The sequence below is a fragment of the Lepisma saccharinum genome, unplaced genomic scaffold, assembly GCF_977018435.1.
Source record: "Lepisma saccharinum unplaced genomic scaffold, izLepSacc3.1 HAP1_SCAFFOLD_387, whole genome shotgun sequence".
Taxonomy (NCBI): domain Eukaryota; kingdom Metazoa; phylum Arthropoda; class Insecta; order Zygentoma; family Lepismatidae; genus Lepisma; species Lepisma saccharinum.
Genome location: NW_028143093.1, coordinates 124,383 through 152,087, shown reverse-complemented (window position 1 = coordinate 152,087; position 27,705 = coordinate 124,383). Strand labels below are relative to the sequence as shown.

The window sequence follows — 27,705 nt, the reverse complement described above, 5'->3', positions numbered from 1 at the left end:
CAAGCGGCTCCGGCACCCACCCAGCGTCGTGTAAAGTGGGTACCTGAAGGAAACTCTGCGAGGAAACTCTGATCACATCACCCACACCTTTGGCCGTGATCAAGAAAGTGTAGGGCCCTAACCCCCCCTATACGCCTTCATGGCATGGTGCATATCACAGGGGAGCACTTACCTTATTTTTTACCTTTATTATTATTATTATTATTGTCATTACTAGTGATAATAGTAGTTGAATGATGTGATTATCCTCATAAATTACGCAAAAAGGGGGTAGAAGTCAGTGCTAAAGAATTCGTTTGGAAGAAACGATTAATTTTACATTAGCTAATATTGGAAAAGAAGCACACAAACTGTAGTTTTCAATGGCAGAAAATGAATGATTGCATTTAGTTTAGTTTATTTGCGTCCAAGGACTACCAGTGTGTACAAATTACAGTACATGGTAATATAGGACATGTCAATACTTACATTACAATACAGGTACATTAATAGATTTTACAAATACAAAATATATAGCCAAAAATTGCAAAAAATTGGGTCTTACTCTGCTATTATATCAAAATCACAAAAAAATATAACATGAGAAGATATACTAATTACCCACTTTCATTTGACATTTAATTTTACAAGAATAATATGTGATCATACTACATTATGTACATTTGTCTTATGTAAAAGTCGCTTCCATGTATTCAGCTATAGAATAAAAAACATGCTTCAGAAGCATTGATTTTATCTTGTGCTTGAATATCATCAATTTTGGTTCTTTCCTCACATCTTGTGGTAGTTTATTGTAGAGATCTATGGAAGAATTTAAGGGACCTTTCTTACATAAGTTAAGGCAGCAGTGTTTTATGTGAAGTTTGTCTTTATTTCTTGTGTTTAGGCCATGTATTTCCTCATTTGTGGCAAAGTTGGAAATATTTTGCTTAACATAAATTAAGCATTCATAAATATATATGCAGGGGAGAGTTAACACATTAAGTTTACGGAAAAGAGTTCTACATGAATAAGTTTTCTTTACTCCAGCTATGATTCTTATAGCTCTTTTTTGAAGCATAAAAAGGACATTGGAGTGGCCCTTGTTACCCCAAACCATAATACCGTATCATAGTAAAGCATCAAAGTTTGCCATATAAAGGCACTTTACAGTTTGGGTGCTTGAGATGTCTACCATTTCTCGAAGGGCATAGCACACACTACTTAATTTTGATTGTAGCGTGTTTATGTGTTCTGTATAGCTAAGGTGTTCATCCAGAATGATACCCAGAAATTTTGAATTTTTTTAGGCTCTAGTTGTGTATTCCCAGATATTAGATTGAGTCTTATTTGGTTTCTGGTTTGGATTGTAGAAAATGTAATGTAATTTGTTTTTTTTGCTGTTGAGGAGTAGATTATTATTTAAAAACCAGTCATCTAATTTGTTTAATACGTTATTAGCCTTAGATTGTAGAGCATCTTTGGAAGTGTCTGTTACTATAATATTTGTATCATCAGCATATAATATTGCATTTGCCTCAGGTATAACATTTGGTAAATCATTTATGTACATAAGAAACAAAAGATGGCCAAGAATACTTCCCTGAGGCACCCCACATGTTACACTTTTCATGGTGGAGTGTTGATGTGTTACGTATCCTTTTGCTGTGGTGTGAGCGATTTCTACAATTTGCTTTCTATTGGTAAGATAAGATTGAAACCACTTTTGTGGTAGTCCACGAATACCAAGTTTTTGAAGTTTCCACAGCAATATCTCGTGATTTACAGAATCGAAAGCTTTTGATAGGTCACAAAAGACTCCTACCGTGTGATTACAATTATTCAGAGATTGTGTGACACATTCTACTAAGTCTGCTAACGCTGTTTTCGTGCTTCGTTCGGACCTAAAACCATGCTGCGACAAGCTTAAGATTGAGTGTTTACTACAGAAATTTTCTACTCTCATCATTATTGCATGTTCAATAATTTTTGAGAAGACTGAGAGTTGCGAAATGGGCCTGTAATTTGATAAATCCTTTGGGTCATTTTTCTTCAGTAATGGTTTAACAACAGCTATCTTTAGCCTGTCTGGGAAAATACCCTGTTCAATGGAATTGTTTATTATATGTAGTAATGGTTGACATAGGGAACTATAACATTTCTTAATTAGGAAGTCTGGTATTTCATCAATGCCGGAAGATCGTTTGTTTTTTATACGCCTGAAGATTATCTTTAATTCCTGTTCAGTAATGGGGGAAATGAACAAGGATTTGTCATTCACTGTTATGTGTGTAGAACATTCTTCTGGAGCAGCCATAAACCCATTCCTTCTATTTGGAACTGCATTTACAAAATACTCATTGAAAGCATTCGCAATATTAGGGGGATGTTGGACTTATTTTCCATTAATGCATATCACCATATTATTACCTAAAGATTGGTGTTTTGTTTATGCATTTCTTATAATTTCCCACATTGTTTTACATTTATTGTTTGAATTATTGATTTTACGATCATTATGATTAATTTTTGATTGGTGGAGTACATTTCTATATATTTGCTTATACCTCTTGTAATATTTCAGAAAAGATGGATTGGGATTCACCTTACTTTCAGAATGGAGCATTTTTAGTTTTCTACTTGAGATTCTGATTCCGTTTGTGACCCATGGTTTACACTCGGTGGATATGTTTACTTGTTTAGGTGGAAAACATTCATTGTGTAACAAGATAATTTTGTTCAGAAAGAGATTAAATTTTTCGTTTGTGGAAGGTAAGTTATAAATATCTTCCCAATTTTCGCTGTTTACTTTTCCAATAAACATGAGTATAGAACCTTCATCATATTTACGTTTCTGCATTTTTAGTAGCTTTCTATGATATTCAGTAGCTTCTCTTTTACATGTGAGACATAAAAATTGTGCTTCATGGTCGGAGAAGTGGACTGATATGTTTTCACATTGAAACTCTTTTGAGTGTACACTTATTAACATGTGGTCTATGAGGGAGAGTGTCTCTTTCGTTATGCGCGTGGGTGTAGTTACAATTTGCTTTAGGCCAAAAGTGTTTATTGTGGCTTCAAAGTGCAGTTTCCGTCCTGTATTTTTTAGAAAATCAATGTTTAGGTCCCCGCATACCAAAATTTTACATGTATAACTTTTTAATTCATCTAACAATACTGACAGATTTTTTATGAATATTGTATAGTTATACTATTATTAAATTATATTGTGCAAGACGTACAACACTAACTTCAAAATGTTTTTCTATAGGTCTCACAGTTTTGGGGACAATTTGTTTGGCAATTATATCATTTTTTGTAAATATGCCTGTTCCCCCTCGTTTTATTAGAGACCTTGATGAGAAACTAGCTAGGTGGAAATTTGGAATTTGAAGGTAAGTAATTTCATCTTTGGACAGCCAGTGCTCAGTAACACACAGTACATGTGCATCTAAACATTCATCGGTTAGGAGCATTTCTAAATCTAACACTTTGCCTGTAATACCTTGAATGTTTAGATGCACAATATTGCATTGTATAACTCTCTTTTTCATTTGAGAGAAACTATTGGGTGTAAGACCTTGTTCCTTAGGTTTAACATTTACAATATTTGTTGCATTTTTACATTTTACAATAAAAAATCATCTTTAAATTTGCCCGGAACACTCCTTATTCTATTGGATGTTCGTGCAGATGGTTCTTTTTGTTTTACATTAACTCTTTTATCATTTTCCACTTCCTTGTCTTTTTCATCTTTTCTCACTTCACTGTAATCTTCATTTTCTTCACTACCATTTTTATCACTTACCATTTGACTGCATTTTTCACCATTCATCACAAGACAGACTTTTCCGCTATTTACCACATCACTATATTTCTTTCCATTTACCACTTCACTTCCCTGATTATTTATGGGGTGCCATTTCAGTTCAATAGGATTGCACTTTCTTCTTTGGTTTATAATGTATTCAGTTATCACCGTACCTATTGCTTTTGACACCTTTTCTTTTCCAGATTGGTTCAGATGCATGCCGTGATTTGTGAAATTGTTTCTCTCTAGCCTGCTTACATCAACAATATCGACATTACTAAAGTTTTTGCACAGGAGTCTGATATTCTTGTTTGTCTCTTTTATGGCCACATTAACACAAGATTCCGGTATGAGATCGTATCTCGTTGGTATATTAACTATGATCACTTTAGAGTTTCTTATTTCAGGTAGTTTCTTTTCCAATGTATATATCACATTGTGACCCTCATTGCATGCTACATTGTTTGAACCTGCCATTAGCACTACACAGCTGCTGATTTCTTTGTTTTGAGGTTTTAGGCTACTTACAATCTGCCCAAGTTTTGCACCTGGCTTGACAAAACCTAACACTGAAACATCGCCTAGCTGACTCTTCACTTTTTCTGCCATTCCTCTGCCATGACTATCAGCATAGATGATCACTTCTGGTTGACTAACACTCGATTTTTTTATTTTCGAGATGTTTGTGGTTGTGTTTTTTGACTTCACATTTCTTCTGTACATTCTTGAATTAGTTTCTAGGTGTATTTCTTCAGTCTGGAAATCTTGTAGTGTAGAAAATCTGTTTTTACTCTCGAAATTTATGCTATCGATGTGATGTTTTTTCTTTGTTGATTTCCTAACCACTTGAGTCCATGAGGATGTAGAATTTGTTATTTCCTTTGCCTTTTCAATAGTTTCTAGTCTGTTTTTCAAGGCTTCATTTTCATTTTTTAACTCCTTTATATCACTTTGCAGTAGATTCACTACCTGTAAAAGATTCACGAGTTCCTCATTTTCAACACTTTTTTCTCCGTTTTCACATTGCGGACAGAACCATTCACTGTTTTGGTCGATTTCTTCATCGGCATTCAAGTTGCCGCACTTAAAGTGTAACCATTCGTCACACATGTCGCAAAGAATTCAATTTTTTACAGATCTTTTACACTTTGCACATTTATCATCATATTTTGTCTTCAATTTGAGAGGAGCTGATAAAAGTACGTCTTCACTCGTTGGCGCCATCTTAATGAACAGAGTCGTAAAAGTACATTTATTTCGATAAGTGATGATTTTGTTACAGAAGATGAATTACTTTCCTGGCTTTGTATGTTTTTCTTGGGTTAGCGATAGGGTTGTATGTTGGTACATAACATGTATAACGTTCATATAAAATATATGTTTTACACATACGCAACATGGAGCGACATAAAATAAGAAAATACATATGCAACATGCAAACAATAAATTGTGTACGTATTCAAAGTTTATGCAATACATATATACAACACATATTGTTTAAATACATCACAGAAAACAATTACATTGCGAGCAAGAAAATTTTGAGGTCCAATTTTTGCAACTGAAAACGATATTGATTTAATAGGGCGCAAATAATTTCACGGGGCGCCATGGCATTCTCTCTTTTACATTTTTTTTAAAAATTTAGATCGCTCGGCGTCCACGGCTGACTCCCGCCGCCCCCTAGCTACAGCTCTGAACTTCATGAAACTTAGAAAAGCAGGCATTGCGGGCTAGCGAACAAGACAATTTTACAAAATTTGAATAAAATAATCGGGGCAGTTGCTTCTCTATGCTCCTCGAAACTTTAATCAAATGCAACTAGTTCTTATCAGCATCTTCACAAAATTATCTCAAATCAGTGACATATAGTATAAGTTACAGACCCTCGTGTGCACGAAATAACGAATTGGATTGACTGTTCTGTGACAAAAATACAAGATTAAGCTCCAATTATTTTAAAGTTTCGTTGAACTTCCAAATACAAGAGAGAGTGTATAAATGACACCAATAACTACGACGTTATGAATGGGTTTATTGCAAACACCTGACATTTGTTAAGTAATTTTCCAGCACTTGTATCAATGCATTCCACTCACTGCATCTGGCCTTGCATCGTTGAATACGCTCATCACTACACGCTACGCATGAGCATATCATAATCATAATCTTTATTTATCCGTTGACCCATTTTCCATGGGTATGGATATCGTCAGATACATGTAAATATACATAAGATATAATATAAGAGATATTACAGTATATAAACATCAAAGATGTTTACATAACGCACATATGTGATACACAAATTTACATAAATTGAACATTTTCAATATTAAAAACAACAATAAGCAGGTATACCCATAATAAAAATATAGGTATAGTGTATGCATGATTCTTTTTCTTAAGTTAGATACGTTATTCCTTAAATTTATGTGATAGTATTTTTAAACACTAAGGTCTATGAGATTAGTAATTTTTTTTTACATAATTGACAGCTGTGCCCAATCTATTTTGCAATTCCTTTATGTCATACAGCGTTCTTTCTGCGAGATATTGCTTGATTAACTGCATTTTTTTCTTAAAAGGAGTGATATTTTTTAGCCAAGAAGGAAGTTTGATGTAAAATGTTCCACCTGCAGAATGTGGTGTATATCAAAGCTCTAAGTTATTTTCAACCTGTTGATCCCACTCTCAAAAAACAGACTGAAGCAATAATCTCTCTCTGCTCTTTTTCTGACGTTGACTGCAAAATATAAAGCGTTTGTTTTTTGAGCAGAGTTTCTTTGTCCTTGTTTTACAACATTCTTCTTCCCTCGCAGATCCACCCGGAAATTGTCGGCAAATATGACATCATTTTTTCTTTCTTTATAGTGCAGTCAAAATAAAGCTGAAATTTGGTATGTAGTGTCTTTATAGCATTAATAACAACATATCAAAAGTCCCCGGCGATCAGCCGTATGCTAAGTCCGCCATATTGAAAAATGGCGGACAATAAAAGTTTACACGAAATAAAGGAACTATAATTCATAACATGCTGAAATTTGGTGCATAGCATATCTTCCTTATGTTTAATAATAACATATCAAAAGTCCCCGGCGATCTGCCACTAAGTCCGCCATATTTAAAAATGGCATGCAAATTCAAGTTTTCACTAAATAAAGAACTAATTGACAATGGCTTGGTGTTTTATATATATTTTTTATAACACTAGTAATATAATGTATCAACTGTTACAAGTCAATTCCATTCTCTTGCGAAATATTGAAATTATCCGCAGTGCTTCCAATATGGCGCCCTTACAGAGGTCATCTGGTCATCCGGTCATCGGGAGATGCGGCGATGACAAAGCAAAATAATAAAAATATTGCTTTTTAAATATTTTAGGGAAAAATAAAAAATAAATCAGAATATTCGCATATTTGAGCGAAATTAGTGAAGTAACACCATTAAACAGCTAGAAATATGCAAGAGATTCGCTAAATTTAGCGCATCGAAAGGAGAGCCCAGTTCTACACTCCTCTCCCCCCATGCCCAACCGTCCTGCTGTGTTTCCGTTGAGTGCAATATGATGTCAGGCGGGCCAGCTCATCGCAGCAGGTCTGCGAATCCAAGGTCCTTCGACCGCTTTTGAAGGTATGGTCATGAGAGCACTGTAAAGCATGCAACGCTTTTTTTTTTTAAGGAAAAAAAACATATTGAAGAGCATCGCAACGCAACTTACATAGAATACATGATGAAAGTAATGGTGCATAGAAAAAAATATAAGAAATAAGTAAGCAAAAGCATAAATTTCCCCACGGTTAGTGCTAGAATGAACTGAAAAAAAAAAGCAGTTCTGGATCCATTCTATTTTCTTCATAGTATTTCTTCTTTGAATTTTTTTGGATCCTGCGGTTGAAATATCGATTTTTTTGGGGGAAAAAATGTTCTTGGTTTACAAAACACGAAGTACTTCCTGCTGTTTTGTGTTTACTATGCTTACAAATGACAAGATTGATCAAGATTTTTGTTCTCGAGGTGAGACATACTTACTCAAACAGAACCTTTTCCCTAACATATCTTACTTTCACACCAGGGATGGCCACAAATATCAGGATTCCAGAAAATCTAAAAATCTCGATTCAAAAATTCTGCTATCCGGATTTCGGAAGCAATCCGAATTTCGGAGAGAGAAGCTTAACGATTTGCAAGTCTTGCGATGACTAGGTAAAAATGTCACTTTCGCCACTGGCCCTTACATACAGTGTCAATGATCTGCAGAAAACGTAACATGAAGTAATTGATATTACTAGTGTTACAAAAAAGATATATATAAAACACCAAGCTATTGTCAATTAGTTCTTTATTTAGTGAAAACTTGAATTTGCATGCCATTTTTAAATATGGCGGACTTAGTGGTAGATCGCCGGGGACTTTTGATATGTTATTATTAAACTTATAAGGAAGCTATGCACCAAATTTCAGCATGTTATGAATTATAGTTCCCTTATTTCGTGTAAACTTTTATTGCCCGCCATTTTTCAATATGGCGGACTTAGCGTAAGAGTGATCGCCAGGGACTTTTACTATGTTGTTGCTAATGTTATAAAGATGATACATACCAAATTTCAGCTTTATAAATTAGTTCCTTTATTTAAAAAAAAATCGTCTAAAGTGACTGCACTATTAAATGCAACATTTCGTTTACAACTCCGGTTTTGCTATGAGCTGTTTCCCACTTGCCTTCCTTTCCCGCCGTTTTCTCCTTCTGATTTCTATGCTATGCTCGGTACAGCGTGATGTGAGAGAGATATTATATAAATTTCCCTTTCTAAAAAAAAATCCTCAATTTGCAATGATATGTGGATTGCTCTAGGCTCTGTTACACGGTAAGGAATAAAAGATTGCAACACTACATGACAAAGAGGGAAGTCAGCTTATGCCTGTAGATACTAAATCTCAATTCTCTGTGCGAAGCGAGACCGAAAGCCTACTGATCCAAGCCATAAGAGCCTTTCTGCTTTCTCTAGTCGCCATTAAAAAACAGCGCCAGGTAGTGGTTTACTTTGCAATTTTGCTCATGCGAACCACATTCGAGGTGCGAGAAACTGGAATAGAAATGCTGGCATAAGGAAGTAAGTGGAAGGTGATGTGGCCCGGGAACATCTGATGTTTTGAGGGAATGGCATTCAATGAATAAACTTAATAATTAATTGCATTGCACAATTATTTGGGTGTGCACGTGTGATTATAAGAATAGGCAGCAGTCGCTACTGCTGTAGCGCCATTCAGTTCCATCTGCGTACGTCAGTGATACAGGATAAACTACCACTTTCAGGTGCTCGTAACATCAAAACGAGGCGTCAAGCAAAATATTATTTTAAAAAAGTTTGTGATAATGTGTTGACATATTTTGGGTTCTGTGTGTGCTTGCCCTTCGAGAGCAAGACAGGTTTTTAGAGTCTGAGATGAAACGAAAAACAATGACAACTCGAGAAATTTCATCTCAAAATTATTCCCAACAAGGCACCTGGCTTTGTACAGCCCTAGCGAACTATGTTAGACTCTCTGCCGCAGGGACTCGCCGTATTTACCATATTCCCTAGAAAGTTCTTAGCAGTGCTATCCTGGTTGCTTTGTTATGTCAAAGCAGGTGCTTGTGTTCTAAAAGAACATTCACACCTGCTGCTTAGTGATAAACCCCGAGTTTCCCACTGGAATTAGGCTGTGGGAATCTGGCCACTGAGGAAAATCTACGCATAAAATACTGTAATCTACAAGTAACACGTTGTAGATATTGTGTGTACCATCTAATGCAAAGGTCATTCCATACAAAGTCATTCCATCAATCATTCATAAAACAAGATGAATGAAGTGTTCATTCATCTTGTTTTATGAATGATTGATTTATTTTATTTCGCTTTTCTGCAACTTTGAATTAATTACGTAAATGAGGATGAGTGATGATATGATGATTGGTTGGTTGGTTGATTTGGTGTTTTAAGTCTACTTTATGCACAATAAGGCTAATTGGGACTGAACCTACAGTTTAAAGTGAGTTCTGAACCACTATGTGCCCCCAAGATGATATGATGAAACTGAAGAAACATTCACAATGAATACCCACACATGTAATAGCATGCTGTGCTAATCACTCCACCACGAAGGTCAGCATTCTGTTTTTATTCAATGCAAGGATCAAAAATTGAAAAGAAAAATCTTTATTGAATTAGTTTACAACTTTTGCATGAGCAGTAGTGTACAATTCTATTAACACGATATTAACAAATATGTATATTTTCAGCTTAATATTCTGCCATGGAGACTTGCTGCACACAATCCAGTTGGCCCATTTATTCAATGACTCGAAGACATTTGTAGATAGGAAACTCAATTATCAACCTGAAGATGTTCTCCAGAGATTCCAGAACCTAATGAACGAGACCAGCCACAATGCAACCAGGGAACAGCTGCTCTCCTTTGTGGAAGAAAACTTTGGGCTTCCAGGAACCGAACTGGAAACTGCCGAACTTTCTGACTGGAGTCCTGATCCGGAATTTCTAGACAATGTATCTGATCCAGCATTCAAGCAGTGGGGTACTGAATTGCACAACTATTGGAAGAATTTGAGTCGCAAAATTATAGATGATGTGGATGTTAACCCACAGCTGTACTCCATTCTCTACGTACCAAATAAGTTCATTGTTCCAGGAGGAAGGTTCAGGGAATTTTATTACTGGGATTCCTATTGGATTATTCGTGGTCTTTTGATTTCTGAACTGTTTGAAACGGCGAAAGGAATGCTCGAAAACTTTTTTCACATTGTTGAGACATATGGGCTTATTCCAAATGGAGGCCGCATATACTATCTTGAAAGGTCGCAGTTTCCTACGCTGTTGCATACCATGAAAGCATACGTAGATTCCACCAACGACACACAGTTCCTCAGAGACCACATAGACATTCTGGAAACAGAATTTCAGTATTGGATGCAAAACTATCTTGTGACAGTCGTAAAGGATGGCGTCAATTATACTCTTGCACGGTACAACGGGCTGTCTTCTGGGCCACGACCAGAATCCTACAGGTAAGGCACCACTTCTTTTCCCTTTCTTGGCTATTGTTAGAGAATAAAGTACTGAATCGTAACTGATGAATACCGAATATTATTGGGTTACAAGAGGCTTAGACCCACCCAAAATTCACCAAACTCCAAATCAATAGGTAAAATGTTTTTATATTTTTCAAATTTATTTTTTGCTTCTTTAGGTTCATTATACAATGAAAATGATTATTAGATGAGAAACGAACATGAGAATCCATGCCCTGGTAGGAATATGAACCCAGGACCTTTGGTGGCAAGTATATTGCCATGCAATTTATTTATTTGTGCCATATTTGGATGAAAATGTTTTCATAATAGCTTTATTTATAGAATCCCTGCGTCCTTATACATTTTTGTAATCTTGTCTAGTAGCAAGCTAAATATATAATGCATTATGTTTTATTTCTATTTATACTATTAAATTAGCTATTATACGGGGCAATTCAAAATGTATAGTGCATAGCTAGGTTGATCAGTTCAGGGGGGCCCAAAACATAAGATTTTTTTTCTAACAAACTATTAATATACCATATAGGCCTACATAAGTATATGTACAGTATGTATATATATACACAGGAATAGGATCAGAAAAGGTGCCAAAAGGGCGGATAAACACTAATGATGAAGGAGACAGTAAACACTTACCACACGAAGAGAAATTATTGTATATTTCGAGATCTATGTCACATTTTCAAGTTGAAGAAGAAAGATCGGCGTCTGCGACATAGATCGCGAAATATAGAATAATTTCTCTTCGTGTGGTAAGTGTTTACTGTCTCCCTCATATATATATATATATATATATATATATATATATATATATATATATATATGAATGAAATTTACGGATATAGACTCACGAAATCCACGGCCATTATTCGGGAATCTAAATGCAGAATGAACTTATTAACTTAATGGCATCTAGTCAGTCTTTAAAAATCCATGTATTTTCTCTTATGTCAGATTTTTGAGACACCAAGAACAATGTCATTAGTCCTTACTCCTTAGATTTGTAAATTTGCTCGAAGAAAATTGAGAAGTAGAGAAAACTCTCTTCCGTGGGTTTAGATATAAAAAGGTGCTGGAATCAGGGTCACAAGTATGACAACGGTGCGAAAATGAAATGTTTGTGTAATGAGTTCAAGATAGGCATCCCATGTATATTGTTTATACCAGAATCGAATCCGGCGGCCTTTAGCGCAAGGCGACACCCTTAACCACAATTCTATGGGACATGCACGAGTGTTTTGTGGCGTCGTACTGTACACATTGGAGAATGATGACTATATATATGAAATTTTATGCACACATCTAATTTCTTAAAAGTAGTCCTCTTTGCCCGTGAAAAAATTGAATATATGATGGCAATAGAAACAACAAAATTCCCGCGTGCTCAAATTATTGCGCTCTAGTCTTTCAAGGTTCGATCCCTGGTAGGAACTCCAAAATTTCTGTGATGGCCCAACATCGTGAGGACAATTGGGAAGCTACTTGAAATCAATATGTAAGCGAATTCCACTCTCAAAGCTAGATAGGACTCGATGTGATGACCACACGATGAAAACATTTCAGAGGCTTTGTCCCTCAAAATTAATTTTACTGAATAACTGTAGTTTTCCTTAGGGACCTAAACATGGCTTTTTTTTGCACAGTACAATGTTGTTTTCTTTCACCCTACTTTTATAGTTTTTCATTCAAAGGATTCCACTCACGAAGCATGAGCATAATGCACTACTAAACCAGAGGTCCAAGGTCCGGACTTTGGACATCATGTCTCGCATCACTATTCCTTCGGATCATCATTCAATCTCATCGTCGCATTTAACCCAAAAGGTAGAAAAGCAGCGTAAAATAATGAAATAGAAATTATTGATAGACTTGGTTCATTTTACGTCACTTTTCTGACACTTTTCGGCTAATCGTGAAGATGAGAATGAGTTAAGATTAACTTGATGAAAGGACCATCACAAAGAAGACACATTCTCAGGCCGGAATTCGAACATGGGACATTCTGCTTCGTAGCGTAACCTGCTAACCACTCCACCACGGAGTTGTCGGCCCAAATAGTAATGAAAATTAGAAAATGCCGTCTTGAATTTGCAGGAACCGAGTTCACCAGCAAGGGCAAAAGATTTTCGCTCCCACTAGGATAGGTAAGGAACCTCTTCATCTGTTTCAATTCGGTCCATGATTTTTTTTCCAGATGAATTTAATTTCGATCCAGGAACCTTATTTCCTGAAGAATTTAAATACGGTCAACGAACATTTTAAATTTAAATACGGTCAATGAACAGTTTAAATAGGGTCAAAGTTCCGCACTGAAATGAAACAATTCGCAACTTGGTACGAATTTAGATTGTGCGAGAGAAAAGGTTCCGGTCCTATAATGGAATCCTATAGAACAAATAAGAATGTATGCATTTCCTAATCTTTAACAATCCCAGGGTTGTTAATGGTCCAGGTATTGTAAGTAAATTCATTTCCCATCCGGGAGAGAAAATCAGCAAGTGTAAATGGGTTCTAGGCCTCAATTCGGTCCAGGAACCTTTTTTCCATATGAATTTAAATACGGTGCAGGAACTATTTTTTTCGGTAAAATTTAAATACGGTCCAGGAACCTTGTTTCGCGGCTGAATTTAAACACTGTCCAAGAACCTTTTTTCCATAATCAATTAAAATTCGGTGCAGGAATATTTTCCGGATCAATTTAAATATGATCCAGTAACCTTTTTTTAATGGAACAATACACTACTAGGATCGAATTTAAATTGTGCGAGAAGAAAGGTTCCGGTCCTGCAGTGGAACCCAATAAAACACATAGAAGTTATAGGTAGATGTACCTTTGACAAACCAAGTGAAGGCTAAATGAAGAAAAATCACTAAATATGCAGAATTTTGAGACATTATTTCTAGAGCATGCACACAACTATATAAAGTTGACTACATACATCGTTTCCTTCCTTAATTGAAATGTGACTTATTCTTCATCACATGTGACATCAACCACCCTGGGAGTCAAACCCGGTCTCCTGTGTGGTAGTCGGACACCAATTTAGAAAGTCAATGTGTTGGACATTTGGTCGATCAGTCGATCCTACTTCAATTTTTTCGAGAGGAAAACGAGCTGGCAGCTTCACACTCGATATTTCACTTCGCCTACCCCCGTGGCAGAGTGGTTAGCACATCGTACTACGATGCCAGGTATGCCGGGTTCGAATTCCGGACTGAGCATGGGTGTTTGTGAGTATTCATTGATCAATTTAATCATATCATCACTCATCCCCATCTTTGCAATTAGCCAAATGTGGCAGAAGAGCAAAGTAAAATTAACCAAATCAATCGAAATTTCACTCGCAATGCATGAAAATGAGATCTCAAGCACTCCGTGATCCTAACGGAATCTCACGTTTACAGAAGCTAACTATCAAACCATTTCTCGGATCAAACTCTTCTTCGAACTAGCTGAAAGTCATCAATTGTCGACCAATCAACACAGTAGGGTAAAAAGAAGCAGAAGGATATAAAGACGGTACATTACAAAGGCTTATTATGGCCTTTCCCTTCATTGCAGGTTATGAGCACAAGGGTTGAGTGAAGGAACCTGAAGGAACCATGAAATCTTTGTCATTCATCTCCCGCCAGAAAAGGGACAAACAGTAGAATCTTGTCTCTTGCAATTTGAAAAGCCTATGTCCATGCTGAACCATAAAGTAATTAACCCAGAAAGTCCTAGGGACCTGGGGTGTAAGGGGTGATCTTCCAAGTAGTACACCCAACTGTCAACCTCACTTCCACACAGTACACCCTGGACTGCAGACTAACGAGGCTCTGGCGACTGTCCCCATGGCCAGTATAATTTTGTTTGTGTTGTCCTGTCTTTTGTCCTTATTTGTGCCGAGTGCTCCTTTACAGCCTCAGCTTTTAACGGAAGTCAGAAGATTTTAATATTTTATGCTTTTAGTTATGCAACGTTAGAGTTGTTATGTGTAACGATAAGGGGCTGGACCCTGTATAATGTGACGGGTGAAAATAGCCTTAGTGCTGATGCACCCAAAATTTTAAATTCAAATCAAATCCAAATCAATCCTAGGTACCTGCAGTGTGTTTCGGCGCGGCCGATAACCAGAGCCAGATGAAGAGAAGATTTTGTGGGACGGGGGTGACCTGGCTTAGGCCCGCTGGTGTGCATGAAGGGAAAGTGTGTTTTCAAAAGGTCCCCGACTTCCCAGAAAGGAACGGCACATAAAATCACTGCATTTCCTACCAATGCATCTGTTTGTGTTCAACCAAAGTGTATGTCACCTTAGGATCCGAGCGCTTCGAGTTCTGTCAGTTGCGGGACTTCTTGAGTCTTTTGTCAACATGGTACCAATCAGAGTTTCTTTTTGCCAAGGTCGTTGCACCTATGAATCGGCTCTTAAGCTTGAGTGGCAAGAGACATGTTGTACGGAGGAAAGTTGCACCGGAAAAATTACCTTTTTAAATACGATGAAACCTGTAAAACATCTACAGATATTTATTCGGGGCTGGTCCCTTTGACAAAACATCAATATTCTAAAAATTCTTCGAACGGACTGTATAAAACATTGCAATACTCCAAAAACTGAACCTGCTCTGCAACACAAAGAAAATGCCTCATTTAGCAATCAATGTGTCTTTGATAAGTTGGTAAGTTCAGTATGGCACTACATTTTAAATAATGCTGATGGAATAATTCAATAAAGTTTGTTAAATGACAATGACTCCTTACCACAAGAATATAATTATTCTTTACGGATATCGCCTATAACGGTTGGGGGTTCGACGTGCTGACCCCACATCACCTCGTTACTGGTTAAAGATCTCCACACCTCTAGGTAGGATTGTGGGAGAGACTGGCAGTCGGGAGATAGACCAAGGCCCTTGTAGGGCTGTCGAACCCCTTATAATTATTTATTTAATTTTGTTTAAATATATGTTCAACCTCACATGTCTTTCCAGTGACTTATTGCAAGGGTTTGTTATTGTACTTGACTCAACAAAATAAGCTTACTGTGTGAGGCAGATTCGTACGAACAAAAATATCCAAAATAATAACAATAATAATAATAATTTACTTCAAAATTACAAAAATGTATATACTTGTTCTTGTTTAAATTTTCTATTCTTCGAAAAGTTTGTTAAGGAGTTGAGTTTATGATTTTAAGTCCACTTTATGCACAGTAAGGCAAATCGGGAGTGGACCTACAGTTTAAAGTAAGATCCGGACCACTGTGTACCTCCACTCATGTATCGAACCCGGGACCCCTCGATTACAAGGTAACAACGCCATCACTGCACAATCGGGTAGGCATCGTTTGTTAAGGAGGATTCTCAAAATCGGTCTTCACGATATCGAGAAAAATATGCGAATCGAGAAATCGTACAGTTTGTGAAGATAATTACTTTTAACACATTGCGTGTTTTAGACTGTTTCAATAGTAGAATAGATATTTGGTGCGAATAATACTACCTTACCCGGAGATATGAGGCATCCTGCCACCATTATACTTATTTAGCGTGTATTGCGCTCTGATTTGGGACCAGTTGTAACTGTTTGCATATATTTCGTTTACCGCTGCACAAGCGGTCGTTCTTCAATCTACTCAAGCTAAAAACATTGTTTGGACGCAACAGCAACACTCAATGCCCAACTCTGCCTGTTGTTGACCTGCGACTGCTAGGGGTGGAAAGACAGCTCCCTCAAAATTTCGAGAAACAACGAAGTTCTAGGTTCCTACACTGACATCCACTATAGCTAGAACCAGGAAAACGAGAAAGAAATATGGTTTTGGGTTCATGCCACTCAAATTAAGAACTGTTTTTAACTGAAATTAAAAAATACTGAAAAACTATTTTGCAATATTTGTCATGAAAGTAAAATTTTCAGCAAATGTAGAACAGTTTGCCGGGGCCAAGTGAAGGTTTCGGGGGGCCAGTGTTGACACAGTTGCCATCTTCAGAGATAAGTCACTAAATATGATGGATTTGTAAAACCTGTTGGGGAAGTAATTCGCGAAAAAGGTACTATCTACTTTTCTGCCAACTTTTGGAGAAATGAACCTAGTATTTTTCCAAAGTTAAATGAACATTTTGATAATAGATAGATGCACCTAGAGGGCCATCCAGACTTTTTAAAAATATAAAAGTAAAAAATCCTATGGTGATGCAAGTTTCCTTTGGCATTTCGACAATTTCTTTTTACATGAAATATCTAGAATATTTTCAATATCCAGTTGGAATACATGTGCATGGGGGAGGAGAAGGTCAGAAGATTTGTTTTCCCTTCCTCTTGTAATTGTGTTTTTAGTGAAGTGTATAAATATAGGTTAGTGAGTGAAGATGAATCGTATTAGTGTGTTATTACTTAAACACACACTGTTTTCAATAAACATCTTGGTCAGTGGGACAACCTCAAGGAGGGGGCGGGGGCATTGTAGAGTTTTTTTGTTTTTTTTTCGATTTCTTGATCACGTTGGCACTACCCATCATACTTGCCGCCGGCCGCCACTGCTACAGAGTATTTCAAAAACCAAAGAATCAAAATTTTGATGAAATTTTATATGAAAACAGAAAAATATATTTACATAGTGTTTTCTGCAATATAAAGCCTCATCATTTGAGATGCTTTTTGATAACATTGTCAGTTCACTACATACAGGAAATTCTATAAATTAATCAATTGCAGAAGCTAGGGTTAAAGTTTTTCCACAATGTCACTTTTTGGTGAGAAACATCCGTAAGAAATTACCAGAGTCATAATTAGACGTCTGATGACTGATGTAATGTTAATCCGTCACGACGAATGTGGGTCATGTGGCAATTATATCGGTTAAGTGCAGAAGTGCCATTTTAGGGGAATATCTCCTTAGCAGGCAACACTAGCTGGTCGAAATTTTGTCAACAGATGCAAGCAGGAAGGAGATGTTGTTTTTAAAATACACAAAGAAGATGAAGTTTCAGAATAATAGTTTGCTTTCACACTCTTTCCCAGGGAGGACTTTCTAAATGGACAAGCTTTCGAGAGTGACGTGGAGCGGGAGGATTTCTACCAGCAGCTGAAAACAGGAGCAGAATCTGGCCTTGATTACACTTCCAAGTGGTTCATAAAAAATGGGCAGAATGAGGGTAAGTGGGGAAGAAAAATAGTTTTCCTTCAATACGAAAGAGAAACACAATTATTCAGGGTGGTCCATAAGTTTGGAAACTCCTTTCTAAAATAAATTTGTTAGGAAATCAAATCAAATGTAGAGATATACGAAATAGAAAAAGGGGGTGGAACTTGTTAGGATACAGAAGGCTGTTAGGGATATATCCGAATGACTTTCAAGGTGTACTGACCTAATGAAATACCATGGTGCCACCAAAGAACACTATTACTCTACATGGGAGTTTCCATTGTAACCAACTAAGATGGAAAACGAGCATGGGAATCCTATCCCATTCCTTTCTGTAGGCTTTCCAAAGACTGGGGAGAGTGTGTGGATGGCAATGTCTCACATGTCGTTTCAGGACTTGCATCAGACCTTTTCACCAGAATGTCCTTAAATGGGATAACATGGATCCTTGTTTCCTGCTCCATCTCCTCATAAAACGGACCGATGTTTGGGTAGTATGGCTTGAGGCCTTCTTCATATGAATATGCACCTGTTGAGTGTCCTCTCTGTAAAAATGAGGTATGTCTGTATGGAAGATGGGGGTCATAATGGACTACTGACTGATGTCCTCTTATGGGTGCCTCTTGTGGCTGAAGGTTTACCAGGGGACTCTCATTGTGTGCAACACTTTCTCTTTCACAGTGGTTTTCTCAACCATCAAGCCATTCTCCTGACACTGTTTTACTATTCGGTCATTCAAGAAAAGTGCAAGGAAAAGGGCCATGACCTTCAACATAATGCTTCACTTTTGGCACCATTTGACAGATACATGCACAACACTCTGGCACTTGCAAGCTGCAATACATGTCTCATAACAACAGCTGCACCGTCATCCCAGCTCAATCCCACAGATGGTAGTGGCATCACAAAGTCATTTGGATATATCCTGAACAATCTTCTGTATGTTGCCATCATAGTGGTCATCTTGCAGTTCAAATGAAGTTGTCTTGGGAAGAACTTCATTTCTTTTAAAATGGAAAGGTGACCATGCAATATTAAAAATCAGCTAGCATTTCACAACAAACTCAAAGGCACGCTTAATTTGAATCTGACTGTAACCTTTATCCTGCTTGAGCCCCAGATAAAGAGCTTAACTGTACCCACTTCCCAAAAGTTTTAAATTAACTTTGTAGTCTGTCTGATTGACCTTCATTAACATCTCTTGCAATAACATACCATGATCAGAATGACTTTGCATTAATTTTTCTTGAGTTAATGTTATACATTTAATGAAAAATCATTTTGGATACAAGCAGGTATGTTGTTAAGCATGCAATCGTAATTATAGTGCAATTCTAGTCCAGTTTGATATGTCACATTCCACTCTATTTAAAAATGAAGTTGACCCCAATATGGCAGATTTCAGGATTTTCACCATGTTGGTAATATAGCCTTAAAAGTTTTCTGCCTTTCATATATCATGTATTTGAAATGTCATTCACATTTGCATAACCATAAAAATCTTCAGAATTCTAGCAACGTAAAGGCTAAAGTTACCTTGAAAGTAAGCATAACAGTGTATTTCTTGTAAAAATGTAGTCAATTTTTGTCACATGACTACATTTTAAAAAATTAAGACCGCAAGAAGGTTTGAGTTTGTGTTTTAAGTCCACTTTGTGCACAGTAAGGCTAATCAGGACTGGACCTACAGTTTAAAGTGGAATCCCAACCACCATGTGGTTTACTATGCAGTATTGAACCCGGGACCCCTTGATTGCAAGGCAATGATGCTACTACTGCGCCATCAGGGAGACCCGACCCCAAGAAGGCTATCATGTTGGTAACATATTCTAACAAGTTTCTGTCCTTTTCTATCTGAAGTACAGGGAAGTTAATTCATGTTTCCCTATCTGTCTTTGTTTTAAATTGATGTTTATGGACTACCCTATGTTCTGTGAAGATAATACAAATCTTTGGAAGTAACAAGTTACTGTAACACAGTTACATGTAATGATTATTTTTGAGTAACTGTAAATGTAACTATAACTCATGTATTTTCTAAAATGAGTAGTTTTGTGATGTAACAAATAACAAAATTAACTACTTTACGTTTTCATGTGGAAGAAAATTTTGGATCACTTAGAATTTTCTTGCCTCTCTGGTGGCCATGAATGTAAAAAAGAATGGTGTGCTTGAAGTTGTTGTTTGAAATGTGTTGTACAGTCATGGACACTTCTGAGTTGTAATGATTCCATTACAACCCAGAAGTATCTCGGACTACAAGTACCATGATACTGCAGATTGTACATGTAGAATTTTGTTTGATAATAGGTTATTGAAACCACATTAATTTATATTGTGATTTTATCATAGTATGTAACAAAACAGAAACCTCCAGACAAACAAACATGAAAATGGAGCAATATAAGAACAATGAAGTTATACATGCACCTTGGGCTGTAGAGCAACTGACATGCCTCCCCCCCCCCCCACAACTTGTTTTTATCTTGTGTGTTTAAAAGCTCTCCTTTCTAAAATATTTTATTCACGTCTACACTTATATCAGGTATACACAAATATGAAAATACTTACATGTAATTTGAATTAATGTAAAAACTGGTAAGAAACGTTAACAAACTAAAAAATTATATATGAAAATACACGAGTTTTAAGAAGTCTATGATGTCCTTGTCCCCTGAAAGCCAAACTACAGGTGAATAATGTTATTATTACATCTAAAATTCTTTTATTGATTTTCCGCCATGTATCCAGACCATGTTGTAACATTGTTTAAATATCTTTATGATTTTTCCAGGCACTATATGCCATACACACATTCAAGTGAATTCAGCACATATTGTGACCTTTGATTTTTTACTTAAACCTATCCAATCATTCATTTTACCTTTACACCATGCACCATTAAAGTGTTTATCGAATCTACTGGCAAACAACTAATAAACACAATAAACAGCATCTAAAATAGAGGAGTAGCATAGCCAAAATCTCTATTTTCTGTCCAGTTTTAGTGCTAGCGTATAATAATCGGAGGTTGCAATATTCAACTAATGAAAGTTTTCTTCTAATTTGGTAATTCGCTTTCTACTTTTATAGTGATTAATATTTTATGTTTGCATTTGTAGGTGCACAAAAATATATGTTTGGTTGAAAATATATTTTAATGCCGATAAGAAAACATTGTGAACTGCCAGTCTTTCTTGATCTATCATTCTTAATGCACCCCTGAAGCTCATGCCCCCTCCACCCCTGCATGGTGGGGGTTGCAGATGTGTTATTTATGCCACTGACCTTGGGAGTGTCAGTGTAACAACAAATGGTGGAAAGTGCAGGAAAGAGACAAGGACATGTCTGTGTTTTAATGATCCAATTGAAAGTTAATGGGATCGTTACAACTCAGAGGCATTCATGACCAAGGAAGTGAAACATGTAGAAGTCAATTGTCTACAGCGAATGCATGGTAGAATGTATCCTCAGGCATGAAGGATTAACGTAAACAATATTTGAAGAAATAATAAAAGTAAAAATAATTTTAGCAGGTAAAAGATGAAGGACATCAAGCAAATACTTAATGGTGTAAATTATGGAGATCTACCTACATGAAATTTCTGCCAATATCAACAAATAGAAATATAAAATTTACCGGTAACTCATTCTCTACCAGTCTGATATAATACAATTAAATGTTACTTAAAGAATATGAAAATTTCATTAAATTACTTAATTAATGTACATAACCAAGTGATTGCACTCGGTTTTGCTTTGAAAAAGAAACAATATTTTAGATATTAAATTTACAAAACTACGGCATATGAATATCCAATAAAAAATACTAATAAAATAATATTTGATTGATATTGATAATTTTACTGATAAACTGATATATCTATGTCAGCCAATAGTGATTGAGTATCAATTAACCTTTCCCATCTCTGCTAAATTGCAAAAATTACAGACAAATGAAGAACATGGCACAACACCAAAACAAATTGAGAACTGAATATAGTATGTATTGCAACCTGCTTTCTGTAAGTAAAATGACACAGTAAAAAAGCTAGAAGGGAAGGAAAATAGGAAGTGAACAGAAGAATGATTGCGAAGAAAAGCAACATTGGTGGGGGAAGAAGAGGATAACTTAATGAAACCTAGATCAAGATTGAAGAAATAATTTAAATAAGTGTACATGCTGTGGTGACAAATCTGAAAACAATAGAAAGAGTCACTTATTTTAGAACTACATACTTGGGTCACATCTTGTATCTTACTGACCAGTTACTAATGTTATTAATTGGGGTTTCACATTCAAACTAAATTTCTTATTGCCTTATTTTTCTAATTGCAGGAAACCTTACAGATCTGAAGGTCAGGCACATAATTCCGGTTGAACTAAATTCCCTTTTGTACTTTAATGCTAAGATACTGTCAGAATTCTTGCAAGAGCTGGGAATGCAGCAAGCAGCAGAAGAATACAGCAACATCGCAAAAGACTTCCTGAATGGAATTTCCAATGTGTTGTGGGATGAAACTGAGGGCACCTGGTTCGATTATGACACGATCAACAATAAACTGAGAAAATACTTTTACCCTACGAATGTGGCTCCTCTATGGACAGGTGCCTATGACATTACAAAGAAAAGTGTTGTAGTTTCGAGAGTGGTATCCTACCTAAAGAATAGCTCAGCCATAGATTTCCCAGGGGGAATACCAGCAAGTTTGAGAAATACGGGCCAGCAATGGGACTTGCCTAATGCCTGGGCCCCTCTGCAGGATATTGTGATTTCAGGGCTGCACAACACAGGAGAGCCTGAGGCAGAGGATCTTGCTTTCGCATTGGCTGAGAAGTGGGTCAGGTCAAACTATGCAGCTTACTCAGAGACTGGTCAAATGTACGAAAAGGTATGTTCTGTTTTTGGTTGGCTTATATCTTTTAGGGATGAGCAGATATGAAATTTTCATCAATACTAAAAATCATTGACATAATACATACCAATACCAATACGAGGGTCACTATTTATATTTTGAGCCTAACAATGAAGAAACAGGAATTTGGCATTGAAAAGTGCTTTATTGTTTTTCGAAGTATTCTCCTTTATGCTCAATACACTTTTGCATTCGTTCGAACCATTTGTCAAAGCAGTTTTTCCAATCTTCTTGAGACACCTCCATAATATGGTTTTTGAACGCATCAACGACGTCTTCCGCCGACGAAAATCGTTGTCCACGCAATTTATTCTTGACATTCGGGAACAAGAAGATATCATTGGGTGCCAAATCAGGACTGTACGGCAGATGACCCATCAATTCGATTTTTTGACTGTTCATAAAGTCGGTTGTTAGACGAGATGTGTGACAGCTGGCATTGTCTTGATGAAGAATGATCCGACGGCGTTTGTTTGTTTTCCGTATTTGACCGAAAACCTCTGGCAAACAAATTGTTGTGTACCATTCAGAGTTGATCGTTCTACGTTCCTCTAAAGGCACAGTTGCCACATGACCAGTTTTCCCGAAAAAACAGACGACCATTTGTTTCGATGTGCTTCGAGCGCGAACAACTTTTGTCGGATTGGGTTCATCTTGAAACACCCATACAGTCGACTGCTGTTTACGTTCCGGCTCATATGCATATATCCATGATTCGTCACCTGTTACAAACCTATATACGTCTTTTGAAGCACCACGATTGTATTTATTGAGCATTTGTTTGCACCAATTGACGCGAGCGTCTTTTTGAGTTTTTGTCAAATTGTGTGGGATCCAACGAGAACATACCTTTCTCACAGCTAAATGATCATGTAATATTTTATATATGCTGGTGGAACTAATGCCTATGGTTGCCTCAATCTCACAGTATGTCACATGACGATCTTGCAGTATTAGGTTTTGCACAGGATCAATGTTTTCTTGAACAACAACTGATTTTGGATGACCTTCGCGAATTTCGTTGGTGAGCGAATGGCGGCCACGATTAAATTCGTTATACCAGCGTTTCACAGTGGCAAAGGATGGGGCTTCATCGCCAAATATGGAAGTAAGTTGATCGATGCACTCTTGTCTTGATAATCCATGTCGAAAATCGTAAAAAAATCATCGCACAAAAATGTTCACCAGTTAATTCCATTTTATTGTTGTCGCACAATCTCCAAGGCAACATAAACAACACAAACCAAGCTATTGACAAAACATTTGAAGTATGTTATGGTCAATAATGCCAGACAATTCCGTGCAAACGTCAAATCGTGCCTAACTTCAATCAGTGTTGCCAAGGCTCAAAATATAAATAGTGGTCCTCGTATACAACTCATCTTCAAAGAGCAACAGCCATTTCTTTAGCTTCTTTAGCAGAGTAAGCTAATATTGTTTTCAAATTATTCCACAATTGTCTTCACAATGCTGGATCAACACTCAAATTTTAAAGCTCCCACCAGGGATGAAACTTATGATCACCCAATAAATGTAACATTTTGATAGTACCTTCTGTAATTGGAGACTTGTCTCTGTTGAAGGGAAATAAATAAATAAATAAAAACCACACTCACCTCATGAAGATAAAATACACCCTTCACTCCTCCTCCCCATCCTTCAGAGTGATCCTGACACCAGGAATATATTTCAGGACAAACCCAGGGCAATCTTCTGTCGCCCTCCCAAATTCAAGAACATCTTGGTCCGAAATACGCCAACCCCTTTAATCCCACACTCCCAGCTCACAGATGCAATAAAGCCAAGTTCATCACCTCTCCTACCTTCCAGATCTCCACCACTGCTGGGGAGTTCTCTTCGCCCAAAGGGCACCTGCATCTCCTCCAAATTTACATACATCCTTATCTGCAAAATCTGTGGTAACTTCTACCTTGGTGAAACCTCTACTCCCCTGAACTTCTGAATCAATAACCACCGTTCAACCCAAAACTCTGACTCTTTAACAACTGCTTCGGTGCAACTATTATCCACACACCTCCTCCCACATATCGGGCATTCATGCCACCATAACACCCAGAATAAACTTCGCCACCCAGTAATCATCCTTTTCCCTCCCGAACTTCACCCACCACCAACCTTGCAGTAAACACTGGCCAAAGTACCTACTCGTCAATTCCTGTTACCTATCGCCTCTTTCTGGCTACACTGCAGTACCAACACAATCTGTTTTCCTGATTTGTGAACATGCAGCTAGGCCACAAAATATCAACCTTTATTTTCTGTCTTTCGTAAATGTTTATTGTCTCTTTACTTACTTACGTTTATTTAACCCTATTCTGGCTCTTTTCCTCATTCTATTCTATGAAACTGTCTTAAACACAAACACATTAGCATCATGGATCTAGAAAGGTTTTGTTTGAAATATTTGACCCCAAGATAAATAGAGATAGCCTCTGTAGCTCAAAACTCTTGAGAGGGAATTGTGCATACTTGACAATTACACGTGAATAATGTCAAATATTGATTATGAGCCATGGTGGTTTAGTAGGTAGGGCATCTGACTGCCACATGGAAGATCCAGCTTCGATTCTCTGGGTGGGTGTCTGAATTTTTCCAGCTCTGTTCCTGTATAAAGCAGCTTCAAGGCTCACCCACCCACAATGGGTACCTGGGGGGAGCATGGTGCTCGACACATCACTTCCAAAATGTCCTAAATGTGCCTTCATGTCATGGTGAACTTTACATATTGAACATTCTGTTACAAAGAAATGGAAACCTCCAAAAAATGTGAATTTATATTCAGAATAAGTATTAAAAACCAAAACACACCAAAATCATTCATTTATCAAAATCTAGCAGTGCTACCTGCATTGCATTCACCTTCTTTAGACGAAATTGAAGAAATGACAACCTGAAAAGAATGCTTTTGTTCATTCTGTAACTTCAATCCAAAACCTTTAGTGGTGATTTGATGCATCAAGTGCTCAACATACTTAACCAACAACATGGTTTATCATTATTATTTGGAAAAGGATAATATGTTGTTGATGCATGTGTGTGTCACCCACAATGTACTACAATAAGTTAAATCTGTATAAACATTTTGAACATAAAATCTGATGGGTTTGTTGTGGATAGAAGTTTTTTTTTTATGTTTTGACACACATATATGCCTTTTAAGCAATGTAACTGTAATGAGGAACAGTTACATGATATTTCTTTCCATGCTTCGTCCAGTACCTGGGTGACCTTAAACTTCTTCTTTCTCACCACTTCATGGAGGTATGCTTTGCCTCTGGGGTGTAATGGTGGACATAAGCCTCGTCTGCCAGCACAATGTGGGACACAAAATCATTGGCTTCCCGCTTATGATGTAAATGTTGCTGACTGATGCTCATTTGTTGTGAATTGTGATTGGAAGTTAGTTGTCAAGGCACACACCAAGGTGTCACTTTGTAGTAGTCCAAGATGTCACAAACGATGTGGTGTGATCCAATCTTCAATGCTGAGGCACCTTCATCCACAGACTCATCAGTCAGAGCAAATCACGGCATCCACATTTTGCGTTCCCATCTCTAGTGACGTTGAAGGCTTTCCAGGTTGCTGCTCATCTGTAGCACTTCCGCAATTGAACCGACGACACCACTGTCGAACCATTTGCTCTGACATCATGTCTGGACCACACACGTCAATGAGCTGTGCATATGGATTTCTGTACCATTCATGCCATGTGCACACTTGTAGCGGACAACTGCCTACACTTCATCTTCCACCCATGTTTGTAGCATGTGTCTGATTGCCAACATGACTCAAGCACTTACGGCATGGGCACACTCAGCGTGCAGATCTTTCACTTCTGTCAAATCCTGCCCATGCACAGCATAAATCTGGGGACCACACATGACCCTCAGTTGAACAGGTGAATGCCCTTTAAACACAAATGGTATAATTTCCTCATACATACATTTCTTCTGAAAATGTGCTCTGCAAAACTTGTTTTGACAATCACACTTATATTTTATCATGTTCAACATAAAATATGTTGTTTATGGGGATACAATATGCAAAGGTTTACATCCTTGTTTTTATAAATTTTCCAGTATGATGCAACAGTATTTGGTGGCATTGGTGGAGGAGGTGAATATGTAGTGCAGACAGGATTTGGCTGGAGCAACGGTGTTGCCCTCATGTACCTGGATAGATATGGCAATGAGCTCACAGCTGACACAAGCAACGCCTATTGATGGGACTTCGCTGAATCAGTTAAGCAGATACTGCAAATAAGCAGTAAGTGCACCATTATTTATTATCTTGTATTATTTTGTGTTGCAAAATTTCTCATTATAAAACAAAAATTGTTGAAAATAAAGTTAATGCACCAGCTTGTATCCTCTCATTACACGTATTTATTAAAATTACTGAAAGTCCCTTAATGTGATTTTATTGTTATTTTTTAAATTGAGTTAATGTAATTCACAGAACTTCACCACTGTGGTACCAAATGGGATAAGTGGACAAGATAGAACCTTGCACCAGATCAAACTTGTTGCCTGATGAAGTGAAAACGTGATGTGCATCATTGCAAATGTTCAAACATATCAGAAAAGCAAAACAGGTGATTGGCGTGGATACATAAAGTGATCATAGAGCCCAGAATATGAAGTTTCATAACAGAGATGAGGATGATACATTAACTAACACTAAATAACTACATGAAAAGTTGTGAAAACAAAAATAATTATACAACATTGTTCTTTCTTTCTACTTCAGTTATT

The 27,705-nt window shown here is 37.0% G+C and overlaps 1 protein-coding gene across 1 annotated transcript in view; it reads left to right on the top strand.

Annotated features, from left to right (window-relative positions):
- LOC145982749 (trehalase-like) overlaps positions 1-27,174 on the top strand; it is a 43,110-nt gene extending 15,936 nt beyond the window's left edge. Inside the window, exons 2-5 of the mRNA XM_083116119.1 lie at positions 10,077-10,859; positions 17,890-18,023; positions 22,353-22,906; positions 27,031-27,174. Coding sequence (XP_082972245.1) covers positions 10,077-10,859; positions 17,890-18,023; positions 22,353-22,906; positions 27,031-27,174 — 1,615 coding nt within the window. The remainder of the gene's footprint in view (positions 1-10,076; positions 10,860-17,889; positions 18,024-22,352; positions 22,907-27,030) is intronic.
- The last annotated feature ends 531 nt before the right edge of the window (positions 27,175-27,705 follow it).